Consider the following 23494-nt stretch of genomic DNA (forward strand, 5'->3'; position numbering starts at 1 on the left):
GATACATTTCCATTTGGAGTAGTGTAACAGAGCTCTTGAAATAAACAAAGATCTGGGCTGCCTATGTATCAAATGGATCACGTTATATGATTTTTAAAGGCACATTAACAGAGAACAAAACTTTAAAGCTTTTGTTCACATCTGCTTGTTTGACATCATACTTCATACCTCCAAAATTTTACAAGCTGAAAAGCTCTGCTGTACTTTGAAGAATAAATTAGATTTTGTAAAATAGAAAATACTGTAACATTATTCATTACATATCTACATGAATAGTGTTACAGCATGTCTGGTGTAAATGGCACTTCTAGAATGTACTGTCCTGTATTGAAGAATTGCTGCTTTAAACATCTTTAGAAGCATCGTCTTCTCTTCTACCCCTAACTATCAGTATCTTCAGAGGATTCTGACATCAACAGAACTGGTTTGATTCTGTTCTGCAGGGAACAGGATTCTGGGGTCTCATGAAGGGAACTGTACATCCTGTATGCTACAAGGGTGTGTTCTCCATGTGGATTTTCTGTTCTCAGCTCTCAGAGGAATTGGGGGTGGAATGAGGTTAGCAGTGGGTTCAAGGATGCAGTGGGTGTATGAAACTCCCTTGTATAGTGGGTGTGCAGGAGTTCTGGGAGATACTGCCATTATAAGTTTGCAGCAATAACTGCTTTGCTGCCATTTCCTACATTCTGCAGGTGGTGCTGGTGAGAAGGGGTGGATAGGAATCATCCCAGAATATGTGGGCTGTAAATGAGCTGGCTACTCATCTATGCCTTCCATATAGGATTAGTCCCTTAATATTAAATAACAATGATATATGCTGTCTGAAATAGTTAAATAAAAGTTTGTATTCTTCCAGAAATAAGTTAACACCTGGAATTTACAATTAATATACTATACAGAAACTTATTTAAACTAAAACAGGCATTCAGTGGTCCATATTCTTTCATCAAGGGAAGATTTATGCATATAATTTTAATTAGTGCTAATTGCAGTTAACCACTTAAATCACCTCTTTATTGACAGAATACTAGACTTCATCTAATATACGGTCAATGGAAAGCAGTTACTAGAAACTTTCATTGCTTCTCTCTTGTTAGTTTTAAAGCAGTGGCAAATAGTTAAGGACCCATCAATGCTTACCTTATACATCCCAGGTTTCAGGAATTATTATAGAGGGAGATAGCAGTGGACCTTATACTAGGTTGCCCGATACTTTCTATTATAAAAAAGACTCTGGTTACATTTTGAGACGTTCTAACACCTCCAAATGTCTGCAGCTGGCCTTTGAAATTCAGCAGTGGGAAAGCTCTCAGGCTAAAAGTAGTGCCTTTTCTTTGTTCTATGAAATTCCATTCAGGTTTAGCTGAGTTGTAAACTGCTGAAGATTGTGATTTCCCTTCTCTCGCTTGCACTGTCCGAATTTTTTTTTGGAAACATGCCAAAATAAATGAACGTGAACATTTAATCCATAGCTGGGCCCATGCCACCAGCGCTAAAGCAGAAGCAACAGCACACGTTGAACTGGGAACCCTGGGAACAAACAGCCTCTCAGAAAGGTTGAAGGAGAAGAAAGGGAAAGAACAGCTCAGTCATGCTTCCCCCCACCTCCACCAACTACTTTCCAGACACTGCACATGGTTCCTGTGACCCACTTCTCCCCAGGGATAACAACCTGCTCCTGTTGGCAATTAATGCAGTTAGTCCCATAGTTCAAGCTGTGTTGCACTACTGAAGATTCAAGAATTCAAATCTTACATGATGCCATGCATGATGGAAGAGTTGTTACAGTTACACATAATATACTTCTAAAAACTTTTTTATTAAAAAACCCTAGAAAATACAGAAACTTATATTTAGAAAAAAAAGCAATTTAAATTTTTGAGTTTAGCACCCAATTTTTGAAAATGCCAGAATCTGGTTGCTCATGCAACCTTAAACCCCAAACCATGCAGTTTGTCTAGTATATTTAAAAATACCCAAGGTTGTCTTTTTGTTGATTAAATCTACTCCCACATGGACAAATTCAGAACTTTAGCTTCTACTTCCTGGATAAACTAGTCATTTTAAGCCAAAAATACCTGCAAAATACGATTGCAATAAATAAATAAAATAAATAAATGAACATTGTAAAAAGCACACTTGACATTCTAGGATGGTCAACTTCACTTCTAGACTTTCAGCTTCTAGAGAAAGGCTGACTACTGATAAGAATTTGCTCCATAAGGAGTAGCAATATCAGGCCATTTCTAATAACTTGCTATGCTCACAAGAAATGCTGGCAAACATCAGGTCTTCCCCTGACTGCTTCAGTTAATAGAAGTCTCTATCAAAACGAAAAGTTGTCTAGAAATCTTGTTGTTCTTAACCCATTCAGCAACTGCAGAAATTACTAAGGAACCAAGTGTACAATGAAATTGCAGGAGAAAAAGAATACAGGGCTTTCTAACACATATGGATCTTTGGTTGGATGCACCAAAAACTTCTTTGCAGATTCCAGTAGTCCATCATACTGTTCCTCAGTTCTAAAATATTAGAAAGTGTATGTTGCTTTCTTTGAACCAAGAAAAAAAGGATATCTAAAGACAGGAAAGTCACCATATCCTGCAAAGCTTTAGACACCTCTGTGGAGAGAGGAAGAAGGATGAGAAAAAAAGACTGTAAGGGAAGGAGATTATGACAGAGGTTCAGAAGTCTGGTCCTTGCGTTATTCCTCCCTCTCCAAATCCAAAGTTCATCCTTCCAGGGCAAATATTTGGGAGATTTCTCTCCAGGAAAGGAGATGTCCCTAGAAGATGAAGTCACCATAAAAGAGGAACAGAATTGTAACATCCAACTGCTTGTGATATTCTCTCAATGAAAACTTCTTCCTTAGTGAGTCAGGGCACGTCTTCACTACCTGCCGGATCGGCGGGTAGCGATCTATCGGGGATCGATTTATAGCGTCTAGTGTAGACACGATAAAATTGATCCCCGATCACTCTGCCGTCGACTCCGGAACTCCACCGCAGTGAGAGGCGGAAGCCGAGTTGATGGGGGAGCGGCAGCGGTCGACTCGCCGCCATCCTCACAGCTAGGTAAATTGACCTAAAATACGCAACTTCAGCTACACTATTTGCATAGCTGAAGTTGCGTATCTTAGGTCGACCCCCACCCCCCGTAGTGTAGACCTAGCCTCAGAATGAGATGGCATTTAATCTCATGCTCAAAGGACCACACATATAGGGAGAAACATTTCTTGTCTCTATACCAGAACCCCAAACAGCAAGAGAAGGCCAAGGTTGAAAATGTAATCTTGAACCAGGATATGCAGTAGCTGAAAAATAGGGATATTTAGGAACTACCACTGATGAAAGGTCTCTTTTGCCCAAACAACCTATGGAGAGGAACTCTCACTGTCTGTGACTATAAACTTCTATCTAGAAGCTAACCAGGAGTAAAGGCTGTCAGATCAAAGAGCCAAATTCCAAAGCTGAAGGTGGAGATGTTCAAGTTGGCTCTGAGAAAATGAACATACCACCAAGGATGTGTTACTATTGAAACCTGAATATTTGATGTATGCCATTACAAGACTTATAAACCACTTAGATGATCACTAAAAACAACGAGGAGTACTTGTGGTACCTTATCTAACAATGTGATATATCTACCAATGTGATATATGCCATCATGTGCCAGCAATGCCCCTCTGCCATGTACATCGGACAGTCTCTTCACAAAAGAATAAATGGACACAAATCAGACGTCAAGAATTATAACATTCAAAAACCGGTCGGAGAACACTTCAACCTCCCAGGACTCAACAACAGACTTAAAAGTGGCAATTCTTCAACAAAAAAACTTCGAAAACAGACTTCAATGAGAAACTGCAGAATTGGAATTAATTTGCAAACATCAAATTAGGCCTGAATAAAGACTGGGAGTAGTTCGGTCACTACAAAAACTAAAAACTAATTTCCCCATGCTAATTTCCCTGTACCGTTACTCACACCTTCTTGTCAACTGTTTGAAAAGGGCCACCCTGATTACCACTACAAAAGTGATTTTTCCTCCTGTTGATAATAGCCCACTTTAATTGAATAGTCTCTTTAGAACTGACCCCCCACAACTCCCATCTTTTCATGTGCTGTGTATATATATATATCTTCTTACTGTATTTTCAACTCCATGCATCGGATGAAGTGGGTTTTAGCCCACAAAAGTTTATGCCCAAATAAATTTCTTAGTCTCTAAGATGCCATAAGTACTCCTCGTTGTTTTTGCTGATACAGACTAACAAGGCTATCACTCCGAAACTAGATGATCAATGTTGACAGAAAACTCTAGAACTACAACTACCAAGAATTATCACCTCACCACAATAAGCAGTTAAACATTTATATTTTTATAATAAAAACTAGCAAAGAATAAGATAGGAAAAGTATTATGAACACTTGGCGCCATGAATTCTACAGCTGCAAAAAGAACACAAATTGGTCAGGTGGTCTGGGCCTTTATGACCAATTTGAAATATGCAGTTCTAGAGTCAGCATCTGTGATTCCCACCAGGGGTGCTCGAAATTTTTTTTTTTGTAATCTGGTGCTAAAAACGGTAAACTCTATAGATAATGGAAGCCATATATTCAGTTGGTATTATTAGTTAAGCCAGTGGGTGCGGAGGCAAACCCAGCACTCCTAGTTACGGCACCTTGATAACTCCCCGCCAATGGCTTTACTTCTTTCCATGTTACCATGATTTAAGGCATAGCAGACTACCTCATGCGTGAGGAAAAGGAAAGTTCTTAACCTGAATTTCTGTGATAGATGTAGCTTTTCTTAATTCACAGCATCTAACTGTGCATTATCTAACTTTTAGTGTTTCTGCATAGTATGCTGTATTTTGTCTGAGAACATAGTTTAAAACAAAATCTGAACATGTCTAAGGAGAATAGCTTGCTTCTAAATATTCCCTTAATAGCGCTCACAATATGATTAACAAAGAGTTTGAATTTCATTCTGAAGAGGATGGACAAGAAAAAAGTATCTTATCTTAACTAAACCTAAACTAAAATTTTTATTAGACTAAATTAGGGTTACCGTATTTCAGCAAGAAAAAAAGAGGACGGGAGGAGCCCCGCCCTAGCCCTGCCCCTGCCCCCCGTTCCTTGTCCCCTGACTGCCCCCTCCTGGGACCCCTGCCCCTAACTGCCCCCCAGGACTCCACTCCCTATCTAAGCCTCCCTGCCTCTTGTCCCCTGACTGCCCCAACCCTTATCCACACCCCCACCCCCAGACAGACCCCTGGGACTCCCACGCCCCATCCAACCACTCCCCACCCCCTGACAGCCCCCCCCCAGAACTCCCAACCCATCTAAACCCCTCTGCTCCCTGTCCCCTGACTGCTCCGATCCATCTCCCCACCCCTGCCACCTGACAGCCCCCCCCAGAACTCCCAAACACTCCCCCCCTGCTCCTTGTCCCCTGACTGCCCCCTCCTGGGACCCCTGCTCCTAACTGCCCTCCAGAACCCCACCCCCTACCTAAGACTCCCTGTTCCTTGTCCCCTAACTGCCCCCTCCTAAGACCCCCCCCAACTGCCCCCCAGGACCCTACCCCCTACCTGTACCCTGACTGGCCAAAACTTTCTCCACTCCCCCCAAAAAGCCCCCCCCCCCCCGTTTCTTGACTGCCACCTCCAGAACCTTCCTGCCCCCTGACCTCCTTACCCTGCTGCTCAGAACAGAGTGTTGGGCTCTGTGCAGCCGAGCCGGACACGTGGCTGAGCTCCCCTGCACAACAAAACCCGGTCCCTGGCCCTGCACAGTGCTGCCAGACTGGGCTGCAAGGGAGCTGCCGGCTCAGAATGCAGGGCGGATCCGGCTCCTCTACAGCTGCTCCTGAGTCCAGCCCGGGACTTCCCTGCAGCCCTCCCAGCCGCTCGCTCTGCTCTGCCGTGGGGAAATCCCGGACATTGTGAGTGCTTTACAAATTCCCCCCCTGGACGCTATTTTTAGCACAAAAAGGAGGACATGTCCCGGTAAATCCGGACGAATGGTAACCCTAGACTAAATTTTAGTTAAAACACTCAGGCAAAAATGGAGAGGGTAAGGTTCTATGACCACCGCAGCTAGTGGGCAGTGTGAAAAGGAGATCTCAATATTGACGCAAATATAATAATAGTGATAGTATAACTTATTTTTGCTAATATTAAGACTTTACAAACTTAACATTCAGTAAAGAGGCAGACAAGAGATAGCTATAGGTAAGCTATAGCCAGGATACTTGAAAATATAACAGTATATTTAGCTAGTTATGTTACAAAATATTAAAGCTAATCAAAAAAATTCCAGGAGGTTTCTATTTCTGTCTCCCAAGGACTAGCAACTGTGTGTCTATATCCTTAGGCATAAACCCATGTAAAATATTCATGTTTTTGGAAGAGACCTAACTGTAAAAAGGAATGTAGGTTGTGTTATAAGAGCAATCAACGTAGGAGTAAAGTGCCACTATACAAACCCTTTACCTTTCAAAGAAAAATCCCTGCTTATGTCTTTAAAACGCCAAGAAAAATATGTGTAGTTGGAAATATTCTAAACCTTTTATTACTTAAATGTTAAAATGACCAATGTATTGGTGAAATGCATACTTGCAAATGTTAACTAAATGTAAAGACCCAAATATAATTTCCTAATATCATTGCTATGTAAATGGTAAAATGCTAAATGCACCATTCTGAAATTTAATGTCCTTACCAAACGAATTATTAATACAAGAAGACTTTAAAGTATAAAATATTTATCTTATTGGAAAAATTAATTTATTACTGGCAGCGCTCAAGTAACTCTCTTTACCTATTTCACATTTCTCTTAAATTTGTTATTAAAAAAGCCTTCTCTAATATCTATTTAGGCTAAAGAAATTATAAAATGTATTTAATTAAAAAAACTGTTTTGAGAACTGAATTACTGCATATAAAGTGGGGTTTAAACTTTTTGAGAACCAAAGTTTATTTCCTGTTTGAGTCTATTAAAATTGAAGAACATCTTAGAAAATTGTATGAAGAAAAATAAAAGCTGCACTTTAACTTTAAAAGGTTATCTGGGATTTTCCCCACCAGAATAACAAAAGCAATTAGAAATGTTACCAGTTCATTAGACAAAGTATATATGCATAAGGTGAAGAAGAACCTAAGGAAAAACTATGAGGGTACTGGGCCAACGAAAGAGTGACAGCAACTAACTTTTTTCTTTCTTTAATAATAAATAATAAAATAAACATGGTTGAAGACTGATTATTTTGCTTGGCCCCTTGATGATATCCCATAAAGTATGTAAAAGAACTCCTGTAACTAAAATACTGAGAGTCACATCGCCTGAGATAGTTTCATGAATAACCTATATCAATAATTCCATCTTTGAAGTATGAGAAACAATTAGTAAGAGGTGGCCTCCCATTTCTTATTTCTCAAAACTAGATATTTTTAGTATTTTTTAAAAATAAAATAACCTGGCATTCAGCAATTAAAAAAAACTACCCCTTTCCACCTCACAGCAAACAAGAACTTATACCATCACACAGTAAACGTGCGCTGAAAGACTATGCACATGCCCAGGCACACAACACTCAACTCCTCCACTTGACATCTTTGGAAGCAATCTCATGAGGGAGAACCTTCGGTCATACACAAAACAAAAACTTACCTAAGTGTAACTAACCAATACCTTTCTAATGTTAAATTAGTTCTGCATTTTTCCTGGACTGCAGTGTACACAAACTGAAACCTAATCCTGCAACTACTTCTTTGTGGTGGACTTCTTTCCTCACGCATAGCCCCACTGAATCAGTGTGCTGACTTGAAGTCAAGGGGGCTCTGTGCAAGCTCAAGGGTAGGTGCACAGGGAGGAATTTGTAGGATCAGGGTCTAAAGCTACTGCAGGCATACGTTACTCTTGCTCTGTTTTCAGACCACTGTAATTTCATTTTTACCTGGTCATTTTAAGATGTATTTCTGAAATGAGACTGAGAGCAATTTATAATATACATAATTAAGACACATCCAGTAGAAAGAACTCATCTGCCACACAAATAAATTTAAAATTAAGCCAGTTTAAAATACTCAGTTTGCTGCACTACAGAATAGTATTTACTGATAAATTTAGTGAACTGATGTTTTATGTATCTAATTTAGTACTTCGGAAAGAAAAAAATATTAAAGTTAGTAAAATGTGTTTAACAAGCAGTCATTCTAGTTATGCCAGCCTACCTTGTTCTTTGGATTGGATGTGTTCATTACACTTCGAGTCTCTTTTCCAGTGTATATGACAACACCAATTACTGTTCCTGGGGAAAATAAAAAGGGTTGATTATGAATGTTTTACCAATGGGTAGATGAAGAGTAAGATAATAGAATTAAAAACCTACAAGTAATTACAATCCTATAAACAAGCCACTTTTATAAGCAAAAACATCATATAAGCACAAGTCTTTCTACATGTATAGTATCATCTCACACTTTTTCATTTTAGCCATTGTAACAAAAGCTTCCTAGCATTAAAAAGTTAACAATATTTCATGGACTGTATGACAAGCTTTGTCTAAATTTACTTTATTATGTTTATGTAAATCACAGCAGATGATGAACTGATAAATGCCATTCCATTGACATCACAGAGCATGGTAACAGCATTTCATGAACATCCACAAAAGTGATTATACTCTTTCACTGATGTCAGTGAAAGTAATAACACACTCTAAATCTTTAATGGTTAAAAATACATTTGAACTTAAAACCTTTTTAAACAAAACATTAAAAAACAGAGCATACACTATGTCCTAAAGACCCATTGTTAGCCCCTCACAATGAATTCTGAGTTCATTCAACATTGCTGAATATCTTGCTTGTAGTGTTCTTGTAGCCATGTTGGTCCCAGGGTATTATAGAGACGAAGTGAGTTAGTATTGGTGAGTTAGTATTACCTTGTCTCTCTAATATTACTGTATATGTGCAGTTCAGTAACTAAAATCAGTGCAAGCTCTGCTGTCACTTACAAACTGATAAAGATGAGCTCTCACATTTATTTATATCACCACAACACCACAAGTAGCCTTATATTTGTAAGAGGCAAAAATCTATATAGGAGTACTTTGAGTTCCTCTTACCTTCCTTCAGTCAGTTTTTACTTATAACATGACAGAAAATCTGGGTAGCTATTAAGGAAAACTTAAAAACATTGTGGCACCTTAGAGACTAACAAATTTATTTGAGCATAAGCTTTCGTGGGCTACAGCCCACTTCTTCGGATGCTTAGTCTCTAAGGTGCCACAAGTACTCCTGTTCTTTTTGCAGATACAGACTAACATGGCTGCTACTCTGAAACCTTAAAAACATTATCATCACACTTGTATCACTATTTCTTGTAGAATATTGAACACTTGTCTTTCATTTTCCTGAGCACTGTAATTTTTTGTGACTGTAAAATATGAAATTAGTTGCATTTCAATGATATATTTGAATTGTCCCTCATTTTAAAAAAATGAAATGTTTCATAGCAACAATATGCTAAGCATGCCTTGCCTATTGTGGTGGGTTACCCTATGGCTTATCAGGAAGTTTAAGTGTGGGACCTACAAACCTTCATCTCACAGGTTAATGAAGGCAAGATATTTTAAATTTTTATTTTGATATTTTTAAAATGATTTAATCAGGACCACAAGTACGGACTGATGTGACTATGCTTGCACCATAGAAGACAATGCACATTTGAAAGCATGTATTCATGTTAAAAGGTCAACGATAAGGGTGGCTTGAATTAAGTGAGTGGGAAAGCAAGAGGCAGCTGAAAATTCAGATGTGGGTAAAAATCTTGTATCCACATTCATTGCCGGTAATTACTAATGACCACCTAAAAATATTTACTCTTTTCTTTGAATACAGAGGGTCTATAAATTCAGCAGAATAAGGGATTTGTCATACTTTAATGCTACTACTTATTAGATAATCTGGGTCTCTATAATATATCACTAGTCTCAAGCAACAGGTTATACATATTATTTTAAAACAAATTAAAATATATATCTCAAATTGTCATCAAAAGCAATAAGCTTTTATTTTTTAAAATAGCAAAAGAAAAAAGTCACCAATTTTGGAGTTATGAGAAACTTCTCAAATCTATTTTTGCTTTTCAAATAGCAGTTAAATTCTCGCTCTTTTATCCTTGAAGTAAAATCCCAAATCAGATCAATATTCCCTTCTTCTTTTACTAATTCATTATATCTACTTCATTCAAGAGATGAATGTGCCATTAATATTAGATACACATGATGGCAGAACAAGGCCACTTATAAATGTAAATGTACTCTAAACATTTCTAGAGTCATCAAGGCAAGAAAAAGAACAATAATTAATCATACTAGACACAATCTGTCTGAGAAGCAAGGAAAAATAACCAGCAAGCAACTTACCAGTTTTAAATTATGGTAGATATAGATCAGTATTACAGTAAACAGCTCAAAATGCAAAGGCCCAAAATTTTAAATGATCCATGACATCCAGGACTAATGCAGAAAGAGTTTTCTACACATTCTTTTCAGGCTAGCATTAATAAATCATAAAATAAGAAATTGAAGCTAATTATATATGTATAAATAAAAATAAATCACACAAAGTGAAAATTACATTTTATATATGTACAAGACAATCCATTTTTACATAAATATAACTCTGGAGAAAACTATTGTATGTTACATTCATATACTGCATGGACACCTCTCATAACGTAGACTCCCAAGGCACTTTAAAAGCTCAAAAACAAAATATTTTCCTATAATTCTTGGTTTTAGAAGTTAATCATAATAGAATCCCATTCCTGGATATGTGCTCCCAGCAAATTACTATCTATATCAAAGGTCTAGCTAGTCTTGAAAGAGGAGGTCTGTTCTGAAAGAGGACTCTCAACATGGCATTGCAAGGATCAATGACTTCCATACCAAATGTGCTCAATTTACAATACTGTTAAAATTCTTTTCTAAGTGGCAGCACTGCAAACCAAAATGTCATGTTAGATTATTTTCTTTTTATGTATCATTCCCAGTTACAAAGGTTCGGCAGGTCCAATTATGCCCTGAATTACACTTGTACAACCCCATTATGTTTAAACTATGCTCTCAGCAGAAACCAACTGAGGTTAATACCAGTGGCCTTCTAGGTACCATGCTAGGGTTTACTTCAGGAGCTGGCCTCCACTTGCACTTCACCTCTTGCACTGGCTGCAAGCTGCAACAATGTATTTTTTCTTCGGCTTTTTAAAAATTCTAGCTTATATTACTCTATTCCATCCAGGTCTGCAAGCCGCTGAAGGAGAAGTAAAAAAAACCCAGATACTCACCAATGTCCCCAATGGAAAAATCCCTTCCCATATGGTGGTCCAAATAGACCAGAGGTTCTCAAATTGTAGGGACCTTGGGAGAGGGGGGAAGGGGCAACTGGTGGGGCTTGGGGAGTGAATGCTACCTCTACCCCCTGACTCATCTCAGTGGGCCACCCAGCCTTGCATGTATACTCACCTTCTCGTAACTGTTGTTCTTCGAGATGTGTTGTTCATGTCGATTCCAATCAGGTGTGTGCGCATGCATGTGCACGTTGGCCGGAACATTTTTCCCTTAGCAGCAGCCATCAGGTCGGCCTGTGTGCTCCCTGGAGTCGCGCCCCCATGGTGCCTAATATATAGGCCTGCCAATCCGCCACCCCTTCAGTTCCGTCCTGGTGGCTACTCTGACAGAGGGGTAGGAGGGTGGATATTGGAATGGACATGAACAACACATCTCTAAGAACAAGAGTTACGAGAAGGTGAGTAACCATTTTTTCGTCTTCGAGTGCTTGTTCATGTCGATTCCAATCAGGTGACTCCCAAGCAAAATTAGGAGATGAGATCGGAGCTATCCACTGACTGCAGTACTGCCCTACCAAAGGCCGCATCATCTCTGACCTCCCTAGTAATTGCATAGCGTGCGGCCAAAATGTGCATCGATGATCACGTCGCCGCCCTGCAGATTTCCTGGGTGGGGATCTGAGCCACGAAAGCTGTTGATGAAGCTTGTTCTCTTGTAGAGTGTGCCGTTATCGGGGCACTGGGATTCCCGCTAGATGGTAGCACTCAGTAATGCAGGCCACAATCCATGATGAAATGCTCTGAGTCAAAACAGGCTGGCCCTTCATCCTGTTTGCTACTGCGACAAAGAGCTATACCGACTTTCTGAATGGTTTGGTCCTTTCTATGTAAAAGTCCAGCGCTCTGCAGACGTCGAGAGTGTGGTGTCTCTGTTCCCTGTTACTGGCAAGAGGCTTAGGGTAGAAAACCGGGAGGAAAATGTCCTGGTTGATGTGGAACTGCGACACAACCTTTGGGAGGAAGGCCAGATGGGGCCTGAGCTGAACCTTGTCCTTAAAAAAGATGGTGTAGGGCGGCTCAGATGTTAGAGCCCTGAGTTCAGACATCCTCCAGGCTGAAGTGATCGCCACCAGGAACGCGACCTTGTAGGAGAGGTAGAGCAGGGAGCACGCTGCTAGAGGCTCAAAGGGATGCTCCATGAGCCTAGAGAGGACCAAGTTAAGTTTCCAAGCAGGAACCAGTTGGCGGACGTGCAGGTACAACCTGTCGAGGCTCTTCAGGAAGCGACTGACCAGGGGGGTCGCGAAAATCGAGCGGCCCTGTGCCCGCAGGTGGAAAGCCGAGATGGCAGCCAGGTGTACTCTTATAGATAACGAGAGACGTTCCTGCTTTAGGTGGAAAAGATAATCCAAAATCTGGGGCACTGAGGGTAGCGCTGAGCTGACCAGATTGAAAATCTCTTCCACTTGGCCAGGTACGTGGCCCTAGTCTGGCGTGCAGAACCACGTACGTACAGGCCGCCATATGGCCGAGCAGTTTGAGACAATTTCTCGCGGTGGTGGTGGGGAACTGCCTGAGTCCCTGGATTATGGCGTCAAGGGCCTGGAATCTTGCCTGCGGTAGAAATGCTCTGGCTTGGGTTGAGTCCAGAACCGCCCCTACGAACTCTATCCTCTGGACTGGGGACAGAGTCGATTTCGCCTCATTCAGTAGGAGGCCCAGATTCTCAATGGTGGCTCTGATGAATGACACCTCAGCTTCCACCTGAGCCCTGGATCGGCCTTTGATCAGCCAGTCGTTGAGATATGGGAACACCTGTACCTGATGTTTCTGCAGAAAGGCGGCGACAACTGCCAAGCACTTGGTGAAGACTCAAGGTGCTGCTGACAGGCCGAAAGGGAGAACAATAAATTGGTAATAGGAACTGTTGATCACAAACCTGAGGTACTTTCTATGGTTTTGCGCTATTGCTATGTGAAAATATGCGTCCTTCAAGTCGAGGGCGGTATACCAGTCAGCTGGATCCAGTGACGGGATAATGGAGGTCAAGGAGACTATGCGGAACCTGAGTTTCCTCACAAACTTGTTGAGGTCCCCCAGGTCCAGGATTGGCCTTAGGCCGCCTTTGGCCTTCCGTGTTAGGAAATAGCGGCAGTAGAAACCCTACTCCAGTGGAATCTCCTCCACAGCCCCCAGGGCTAGAAGCAATTGTACCTCCTGAATGAGAAGTTGCTCATGAGAAGGGTCCCTGAAGTGGGATGGAGAAGGGGGTGGAAGGGCGGGATGGCACAGAATTGGATTGAGTATACCCTCTCTACCATGTGAAGCACTCAGTGGTCCGAAGTTATATGGGACCATGCACAGTAGAAAGGGGATAGTCGGGAGGAAAAGATAAGGCGAGGTGAATCCAGTCTCTGGGCTGGTGCGCCATCCTCAAACACACCTTCAAAATGCCAGTTTAGGGCCAGAGTGCAGGCCTCGATTAGCAGAGGGATGTTGTCTTCTCCTACCGCTCTGGTTCCTCCTTCTAGAATTGTCCTGGTGGTTCTGCTGCTGGAACCTTTGAGGACATTGTGGGCGGAATTGTCTCTGCTGAGTGGCGGGGATATGCAAGTCCAGGAGTCTTTTAGGCTGTGGAGCAGTGTGTCAGTCTTCTCTGAAAACAGTCTCACCCTCAAATGGAAGGTCCTGAATCGTTTGTTGGACTTCGCAGGGTAACCCTGAGACTTGCAACCAGGCCCCCCATCGCATAGCCACCCCGTGTCGCCATGACTCTTGTGGCAGCGTCTAAGGCTGCCTGCAGTGAAGCGCAGGAGACTAATTTCCCTTCTTCCACCAAGGTGGTGAACTCAGACCAAGAGTCCAAAGGGACGAGCTCTGTAAACTTAGCCATGCAAGCACAGGTATTATAGGAGTACCTGCTCACAACGGCCTGCTGTAGCAATACGGAGTTGTAACCCACCAGTGGAGTAGATTTTTCTACCCACGAGGTCCAAGCGTTTAGCATCCCTATTCTTTGGGGAAGGACCTTGGAAACCTGGTCTCTCCCGCTGGTTAGCCACATCGACGACCAACAAATCTGGAGGCGGATGAGAGTAGAGATGCTCAAAGCCTCTGGAGGGGACGAAATACCAGCGCTCATTGCGTTTAGCAGTGGGTGGCAGAGAAGCCGGCATCTGCCATAGAGTTTTGGTGGTGTCCACCACCATCTTTATGAGGGGTAACACTACCCGTGAGGGCCCCAAGGGTGCTAGGATGTCCACCATGGGATCCTCGTCTTCAACCACCTCCTCGGCCTTGATGCCCAAGCGTTGGGCAGCCCTGCAGAGCAACTGTTGTAGAACTCTGCTGTCCTCTAATGCAGGAGCTATGGACTTCCCTGCCAACACCTTGTCCAGTGACAAGGGGCAGGAAGCGTGTGCCAGTGGTGGAAGCTCTCTACTGTCTGCCCCGGACGGGTCATGTGACTCCCGGGGCAGCATTGGAGGAGGTGGTGCCGATGATGGTGCCAGGGTCGTAGGCGTCATAGCCAATGTCGGCATTAGCATCAATCTCACAGGAGGGAGCTGCATTGGCATGCTCACAGGAGCTGTCAGTGTTGGGGGGCCAGGTGCCAACATCGGCACCAGGGCCATAGGTGCCTGAATCAAGGTCGACTTCGACAATGGTGCAGGCATGGGAGACGGGTGTGTCGACGTCGTAAAGGCTGGTGCCAAAGTCAGAGCCAGGCACAGTGCCAGAGTTATGACAGGGTTGATGACTGTGCCGGAGGGAAAGGCATCGGGACTGTAGGTGCCGGGTGTGGGTGAACGGCGGAAGGCGGCACGAAAGTGGAGGAAGCGACTGAATACGTTGCTGAGCGTGGGCCCTGGGTTCCTCCCTGGCGATAAGCCCAGTGAGTCCAGAAGGGCCACTGAGGTGGGTTCTGCCACTGCGGAGGCCACGCCTGCTGCTCCTTTCTGTCTCTGCCCAACCTCGCTCTACGGAGGAGCCAATCCTCGGTGCCTCGAACATTGAGAGCTTGGGGAGCGGGAAGGCTCTCTGTCGGAACGTGAAGGAGACGCTGAAGAGTGGCTCGCCTGGGGTTGTACTTCTCGAGGTTTAGCCAGAAAACGGTCGTCCAACTTTTTCTTCTTTTGAGGCACCGGTGAATGGGACCAATCTGGCTGGCCACTAGATTGAGCCAGACTCTGGACTGATAACTATAAACATCAACTGGCAGGAGTGAGTGAGTGAGTGAGAGAGAGAGACTGAAAAGCATTTGCTAACTCCTGTATTCTCAATAAATGCGGCGTATTGCCTTTTTCCCCTGAAAAAGATCCTGTGTGCTTCTTATAGGCATAACACAAGAACCAACCACTGGCAAGCAACTCGTTTTACTTCACAGCAAATATCAACCAAATATAAGAGGGATCTGGCCCCAGAAGAAATCTCTAAAAGTGCACAGCCCATAACCTCCTGCCCCTTATGGCAGAGTTTGACCTCATACCACCTTCTGAAGATCTAGAAACTCTTTAAAATATTTGAGTCCCCACCTGCTAAACAGATTCTTGCCCATCCTGGCTGGTAAAGGTTGGTGCAGAACAATTGTGCCCAGGCTAACATACATTCTGAATGCCTCTTTTAGAGAAGAGATCACCCTGGAAAATAGTATAGTATGATCAATCATGAAAAAGCCAACAGTTGATGCAGTACACTTAATCTATCACTTCTCTCTCCAATCATCCATTTCTAGATGAAATCATTCAGAAAGCAAAATCAAAATTCTAGCTTCATGTAATATCTGCCAGTATCCTGGATACTTTGCAGTTGGGTTCCACAGCAGAGCACAGCATAAAGACAGTGTTGGTAGCACTGAAAAAGAACAGTTAGAAGTCACATATCAATGCTCACCCTAGTTGACCTCTCTTCAGCTTTCCCATACTGGTATACTGGGTCACCTGCATGACATACCTGGACATAACAGTGCAGCACTGAAATCTGACTCCAAACATTCCTTTCTAATGGGACCTGAAGTCCATCTGAAGGTCTCACAGGAGTCTACACTGTTCTCCCCCTTCATCAACTTCATGAGACCATTTGGAGAGGTGGTGAGACATTTGTTACCCTCAAGTCCAGTGGTACACAAACTATTTTAATGAGCTATTACATGTTTTTGTTAACACTTCAGCTTAAGATGACTTAGTTCTCAAGTTTCTTCAGAATTCTTGGATGAATACTACAAAGTCCTGGTGACTTCTTGCACCTCAGGGCTTGTCTACACTACTGCATGGAGTCGAACTAAGATATGCAACTTCAGCTATGTGAACAGCGTAGCTGAAGTTGACGTACTTAGATCTACTTACCGTGGTGTCTTCACTGCAGTAAGTCGACAGCTGACGCTCTCCTGTCGACTCCACTTGCACTTCTCCTTCTGCTGGAGTACCGAGTCGTCTGGAGAGCGCTCAGCAGTTGATTTATCTCATCTATACTAGATGCGATAAATTGACCCCTGCTGAATCGATTGCTGCCTGCCAATCCAGCTGGCAGTGTAGACAAGCCCTTATTGTATTCATTTGTTCCAGCATTTCCTCAGTCTGACAGTACTTAAGCATTATTAGACCTGAGGTAGGTAGCTTCCAGTATTTTCTTTGGTGAAAAATGATGCCAAGAAATCATTTAACGTCTCTGCAATGTCCTTATCCGCCTTAATCATTCCCTTTACTTCCTGATCTGATTATCCTGATCTGATTATCTTGTAGGATTCTTGCTTCTGACATACTGAAAGAATTTCCTCATATCTGTTCTTGGAAATTTATTTGCTCTTCAAATTCTCTCTTTGCTATCCTAATTATCTTACACTATAGTTTATGCTCTTTTTAATTGGGCTCACTAGGGGTGGTTTTCCATTGTCTGAAAGATATCTATTATGTTTTAATAATCTCTTGAACATTGTCATTTAAAGAGTGTTTTCTCCTGGTCCATTTTGTCTACAGATATTCATAACATCTGCAACTCCATTGTGATATGTTTAAGTATTTTAATATCCTCATTCTTTTACTTTAGGGACTTTGATTAGCATTCTCAATTTTTTCAAATGAGCTTTTCTAAAGTTTAGGATCTCAGCTGTCTTTTGGTAAAATATTTCCTATAGGATCTTGAGGGGACACAAACTGTGGTAGCAAGTAGGATTAAGAATCTTGTCATTTGTTCTGATCATAAGAGTTCCCTGGACAGTGTGTGTGAGATCCATATATGATTTACTGTTGTTTATTTAGAGTTAAGTACACACACAAAAAAATGCCTATCCTGGGCTCTACATGCCCCTGGTCAAATGAAAAGCACACTATAAATATAAATACAGAACAAAAATAAGAGGATATTTCCCCCATGCTCTGATACATACATACAAGATGGCAAACACTATTACAAGTCTATCAGACCAGAATATCTATTCACTAAAATTTCACAAGAGAAATGTCATCCCCAGTCTTTTCAACCCTCCTCAAAAATATGCCTGCTCAGAACTATGGATTATCCATAGCAGGGAAAGGGCAGCAGCCACTTGCTAAGTAATACAGATTGAGATAAGCACATAACACTGGTGTTGTACTCTGCACTGGTTCCCCAGTGAGAAAAGTTCAGTTTAGGGTCTCTGAATAGATATTCAAAGCCCTCCATGGGATTGTCCAAGCTACCCGAGAGATCACCTTCTACCCTGAGCCTCCAATAATAGTTGCATTCCACTGGAATTAAACAACTGTCAACCAACAGGGAGAGCCTTGTGAGACAAACCTTCCACAGGAGCTGGCACTAGACTATAGAACATATAGCCTGTACAGATAATGACCGCTAACCTCACGGCATTCAGAACTTAACGAGCAACTCATCTCTTCAACTTTGTTTCTCTCCTCAATAGCTCACAGACATACCACACACTTTTTCTAAACAACTATTCAATTTACACCAACAGACAAAAAAAAGAAGAAAAGACCAACTGATTTGTTACTTTCTTTTTAACACTCTGAAGGCACTCAGATAGTGTAGCATTGGGAGTTAAGAACATAGACAGACATGCAGACAAATAGGCTAGTCAGTCAGGTGTCGGACCTGGTATGAAAGTTCTTTTCCAGTTGTGCAATTACACAGACTGCACCTTTATTTTTTATCTGTGATGACTTTGCAAGAGTGATGCATGTCCTTATGATCACAAAGCTCCATTAGTGTAATTACCTTTTAATAAGTCTCTCAACAGGTCTCTCTCAATGATTACAGTTCTTTCAGAATATAGCACTATATTGGTTCACAGTTTCAGCTATCCTGGTCATATTATACCTAGCCTGCTCCGTTTACTTAATAGAGCATACAATGGGCTTTTTATTACAATTTTTTCATTTTTAAATTGTTCTCTTTTTAAAAGGAAACTGACAGGATCTCAGTAAATACAATAATAAAACACAGTAAAAGATAAATGATTTTAAAAGTGAGTGGTTAAATTTAAAATGGCCCGCCTAGTTTTCAAAACCTTTAATTGTGAAGGTCCTGATCACATTCACAATCTCCTTCTACGCTTATTCTTAAGACTTTGCATTCATTCCCATTTTCATGAAATCATGAAATCACCATGATTTCCTTTAGCCCTAACCAATGGAACAGAGGATCTCTACACCTAAGCAAGCAGACTGAAAATGCAGTTAAGCTGTACATGATTTGGGATATAAAGCCAAAATATCCAGTAGAAGCAAAAGTTATACAACACTAACAGAAAAAAAATCCCTTCTAAAATCTCCACTCAATACATTAAAGTTACCACACGCTTGTTATATGTGAGCACACACAAAAGGTACATATCTACTTAAATATGCACAGGATACCATTAGCAATGGTTTACATCGATAGACACACACACACATATACATACATATATGGTATATATTTTGCAGACACATGCTGCTGATACTGGTCAGGGTCATTTGGAGGGTCAAGGTCGGGCTAGGAAAGAGTGTTTAGGGAATTATGTGGGGAATACCTCAGAAACCTTCAGCTCTGGTTGCTGCTGTCCTGACAATTTTTAGAGGAGAAAGACCACAAATCAATAGTGCGGAGGATCAGTAACAGAAGTCTAATGTAAGTGTATAAGGGATTCGATGCACAGTAGATAAGGTGCGAATAATCCAGATTGCCAGTGCCCATCAAAATATTTTCATATGTAACGTTTTAGAATAGTTTATTAAAAAATGCTGAAATAAAGCCCAAATGGCTATAATTGTATGGATTTTCATTGAGTCTACATTAAGCTAAAGGGGAAGAATTACACAGGAAGATTCAATTAAAGAAAGTAACAGGTGAGCATTTAAGGTACTGTCCAAAGGACAGCACAAGTCAAACAACAAACCCACAGTACGGGATATTGTTAAGGATAAAAAAGAAAGACAATAAGTAAAGAGTTAGTAGCAGGAAGACGTATTTGGATATAAAGTTAGAAAGTGAGACTCGGGAGCAATAGAGATATCATGAAGAGTTTTGAAAACCATTAATAAGTTACTTTGTAAAATAGGATATATTGCTGCTGAGGAGCTTTTAAGTACATCATAAACTTTGACACTGCAGCATGCATTACTGCTCACCTGAAGCAACAACAGTGCTTGCCCATAGTGTATTTTCTATGCTGAGGCTTTCGTGAATGGTTGGATCACTGTCTTCCTGTTAAAAATATGAACAACATGTAAATCAACAATACTCTACTACCCAAGTTTATAACTAGAGATTTGAGGATGATGCCAGATCACACACAAATAAAAGCAAGAATAAAAGCCTGTCAAATAACTCTCCTGTACCCTCAGGCCAGCCATTCCACAATAGTATTCACTGTATATGGATTTTTATATGTATGTAAGAGAGGCCATCTTCCTTAGATATTCACGTGAAATATTTCATAGATATTACAGCCAGAAGGGACCACTAGATCATCTAGTCTGTCCTCCTGTATATGACAGGTGATTACATTTCACCTAGATACCCCTATGATGATCCTAGCATGCTACAGAAGAAGGCAAAAAAACCTTAAGGTCCCTGCCAAACTGACTTGAGGAGAAATTCCTTGTTGATCCCAAATCTGGCAGTTTGACCTTGTGCATAAGACACCCTAGCCAGGCATGTAAGGAAGATTATTCTCTCTACCACCTCAGAACACTGGTGAACCCTGTCAGGTGCCTCATCTCTAGCTTTGGCAGATCTCTGATGCTTCAGAGGACGCATCAGAATGCATCTAGGTGGTGAGGATGGGATATCCTTCCTAACCCCGGAGGCAACTGACTGCAGTCCTGAAGCATGAGATTTTATCATAGTTACTGTCTTAATGCAGAGCTGCAAATGTAATGAGCATGTTGAGGACAATGCAGGCAAATCTGTTTTCTCTGTAGCCCATGAAAAAAGGGGGATGAACAGGGGAATTAATAGATTCACAAATTTCAAGGCCAGATAGAACCACCATCCATCCCAATCCCATCCTAACGTGCATGTGTGCAAAATTTCCTCCAGAAACTGGATTAAAGCATATATTTTAGAAAGATATCTATTCTCGTTCTAAAGACTCTAAGAGATGATGAATCCACCAGCTCCCCGCTAAGCTGTTTCAGTGTTTAATTATGCTCACTGCTAGGAAATTGTATCTTATTTCAAAATAGAATTTGTCTAACTTCAACTTCCAGCCATTGGATCTTGTTTTGCCTTTGTCAGCAAGACTGAAGAGCCCCTCACTACCAGATAGCTTTTCCATGTGTAAGTACCTAGAGACAGTGATCAAGTCACCTCTCAACCTTTCCTTCGATAAGCTGAATAAGTTGAGCTCCTTTAGACACACATCATAAGGCTTGTTTTCTGGCCCCTGGATCATTTTTGTGTCCCTCCTTTGAACTCTCTTCAGTATTTCCATAACCTTCTTGAAGTGTGAAAGCCAGAATTGGACCCAGTATTATAGTAATGGTCATACCAAGAATGTGTACAGAAGCAGGATTACTTCCCTTCTTTTTCCTGGTATTCCCTTTATACATTGAAGGATCACATTAACCCTTTTTGCCACTGCACTGAGAGTTCATGCTGAGGCGATTATCAACTATTGATATTTGATACCCTGAATGTGACTTTATTTATGCTCAGAGTTCCACTGAAGTCAATGGGGCTTCACAGCATCATAGGTGTATGCCCACGTGGATCAGTTTACAAAATAAGGACCTAAGTACATAGTCACAGATTAATTAAAATTACTATTACGCAACAAAAAGAAAATGAGTTGCTCTATTCATTATGATCATGTTACCTTTTATTAGTAACTTTTTATTTTTTTCACCACTTTCTTTGTAACTCCAGTGACAAGACAGCAACCTTAGGTAGTTTTATAATTCTTAATATTCATATGTACACTCTTACATAGCTAAAAGTACACATTTAAAATCTAATAGGAAAATCTATCCATGGTTACCTGAAAATTTCCTTTCTTCAAGTAATAAGGTCCACAGACCCATCAAAATAGGTATTCCAGTCTGCTTGCAGCTTGAGGGCAGAATCAGACCAGTCAGTAACTGGCAACAGAGGAATGACCTGTCTCCTGAAATTTCCTCCATTTGAGAATTTCCAAAGCTAGAATAATTCAAGTATATTTTCTTAAATTCTAAGATCATATTAAATATATTTTGAGGCAAAAATCACAACAATTTCTCTTACTGCAGCATGGTAAACTTCACCTGCTAATGACAACACACACAAATCCTTGAAAAAACAACGAGGAGTCCTTGTGGCACCTTAGAGATTAACAAATTTATTTGGGTGTAAAGCTTTCGTGGGCTAAAATCCACTTCCTCTCTCTATTCTGGAGGATCCATTTGTCTCCAGGGTGGGCCCAATCTGAGGAACTTAATTTTTGAAGAAAGGAAATGTTAGGCAACCACAGATAAACTTTCGTATTCTTCATGCCAAGATCCACAGATCTATTACAATGGGACTTACATAGCAGTGTGGAAAGTAGAATCATCCTTTAAATGTAGGCATCCAAAAAGTAGTAGTTTACATATAAATATCTCTTCCATCTTCCTTTATGAGTGGAGAAGACTTTTGTCAAAGCAAAGGAAATGGCATTAGTTAAGATTAGAGGACCCATATATAGAATTAGGTGAACTAATGGACATCTAGCAGATTTCAGTACAGGAGATAGCACTACTCTGCCCTGGCAGTGTCAGTGCTCTTAAGGACTAAACTTTGATGCTTACCTGAAAGAGGAAGATTTCTTGAACATATTTAGGGAGTGAAATGCTATGACAGTTGTGAGGATTACCTGTCTGAATTAAAATATAAACTCTGTCTCATTAGAGAAAGCTTCCACCTTCAAAAAAAAAAAATCAAATCTGATTGGAGACAACAGCCACCAGGAGGACTACTTTAAAGAGCTATGAAATATATTGACACCTGCTGCAAGGGCTCAATCTGAGGAGTGTTGTAAGGAGCAGAACGAGGTTCCAAGGTCCTGTTCTATGAACTTGCAGGAGTTGATGTCCTCAGGAAGCTTTTAAATGTTGGGATTTGTACAAAACATCCTCTTTTTGCCCATGTTAACAACAATATACCACACAGACTTGACCCATTTGCTTGGACACTCATATAAACACAATTAAGTCCTCCAGGGTTATGGTGACTCAAAGGTATGTTTCATTGGTTTAACATAGTAGTACGGACTGAAGAATTTGTTCTATTTGTTGACTTCTCTTTTGGGGTCCATGAGAGCAATAACACTTCATCCAAGTATTCATTTAAAACTTGTCTGGTCCTGGATGGAGGACTGACCTTGCAATAGCTGACCTCTTCTGTAAGACAAAGACATCTGAAGATCCAGTGCTAGGTTAAGCAAGTTTGAGCACCATAGCCTCTTATCAACTGGTAACTCATGTACAAACAAAGCCATCTTCTCCCACATATGGAATTGGTAATAGGCCATCACTGCCTAGTAAATTAGCTATTTTAATCCCAAGAGAAGAAGAGAATACCTTTCTCCCAAGGGTATTCATCTTCTTCCCCTGACTAGCCACAGGAACCGAATGGGCTTGACCACACCTGAACTTATTACTACTTGCAGCAAATACCAAAGAAGTTGGCATGAAGTG

The 23494-nt window shown here is 41.2% G+C and overlaps 1 protein-coding gene across 9 annotated transcripts in view; it reads right to left on the reverse strand.

Moving 5' to 3' along the window:
• The window catches only part of ATP9B (ATPase phospholipid transporting 9B (putative)), a 286760-nt gene that overhangs the window by 118346 nt on the left and 144920 nt on the right, over positions 1-23494 (reverse strand). For all 9 annotated transcript variants that reach the window (XM_042860452.2, XM_008164437.4, XM_008164435.4 and 6 more), the window contains 2 exons: positions 19970-20045; positions 8240-8316 (listed from right to left, as the gene is read on the reverse strand). In XM_042860452.2, coding sequence (XP_042716386.1) covers positions 8240-8316; positions 19970-20045 — 153 coding nt within the window. The remainder of the gene's footprint in view (positions 1-8239; positions 8317-19969; positions 20046-23494) is intronic.

This window comes from Chrysemys picta, chromosome 2 (assembly GCF_011386835.1).
Source record: "Chrysemys picta bellii isolate R12L10 chromosome 2, ASM1138683v2, whole genome shotgun sequence".
NCBI classification, from domain to species: Eukaryota; Metazoa; Chordata; order Testudines; family Emydidae; genus Chrysemys; species Chrysemys picta.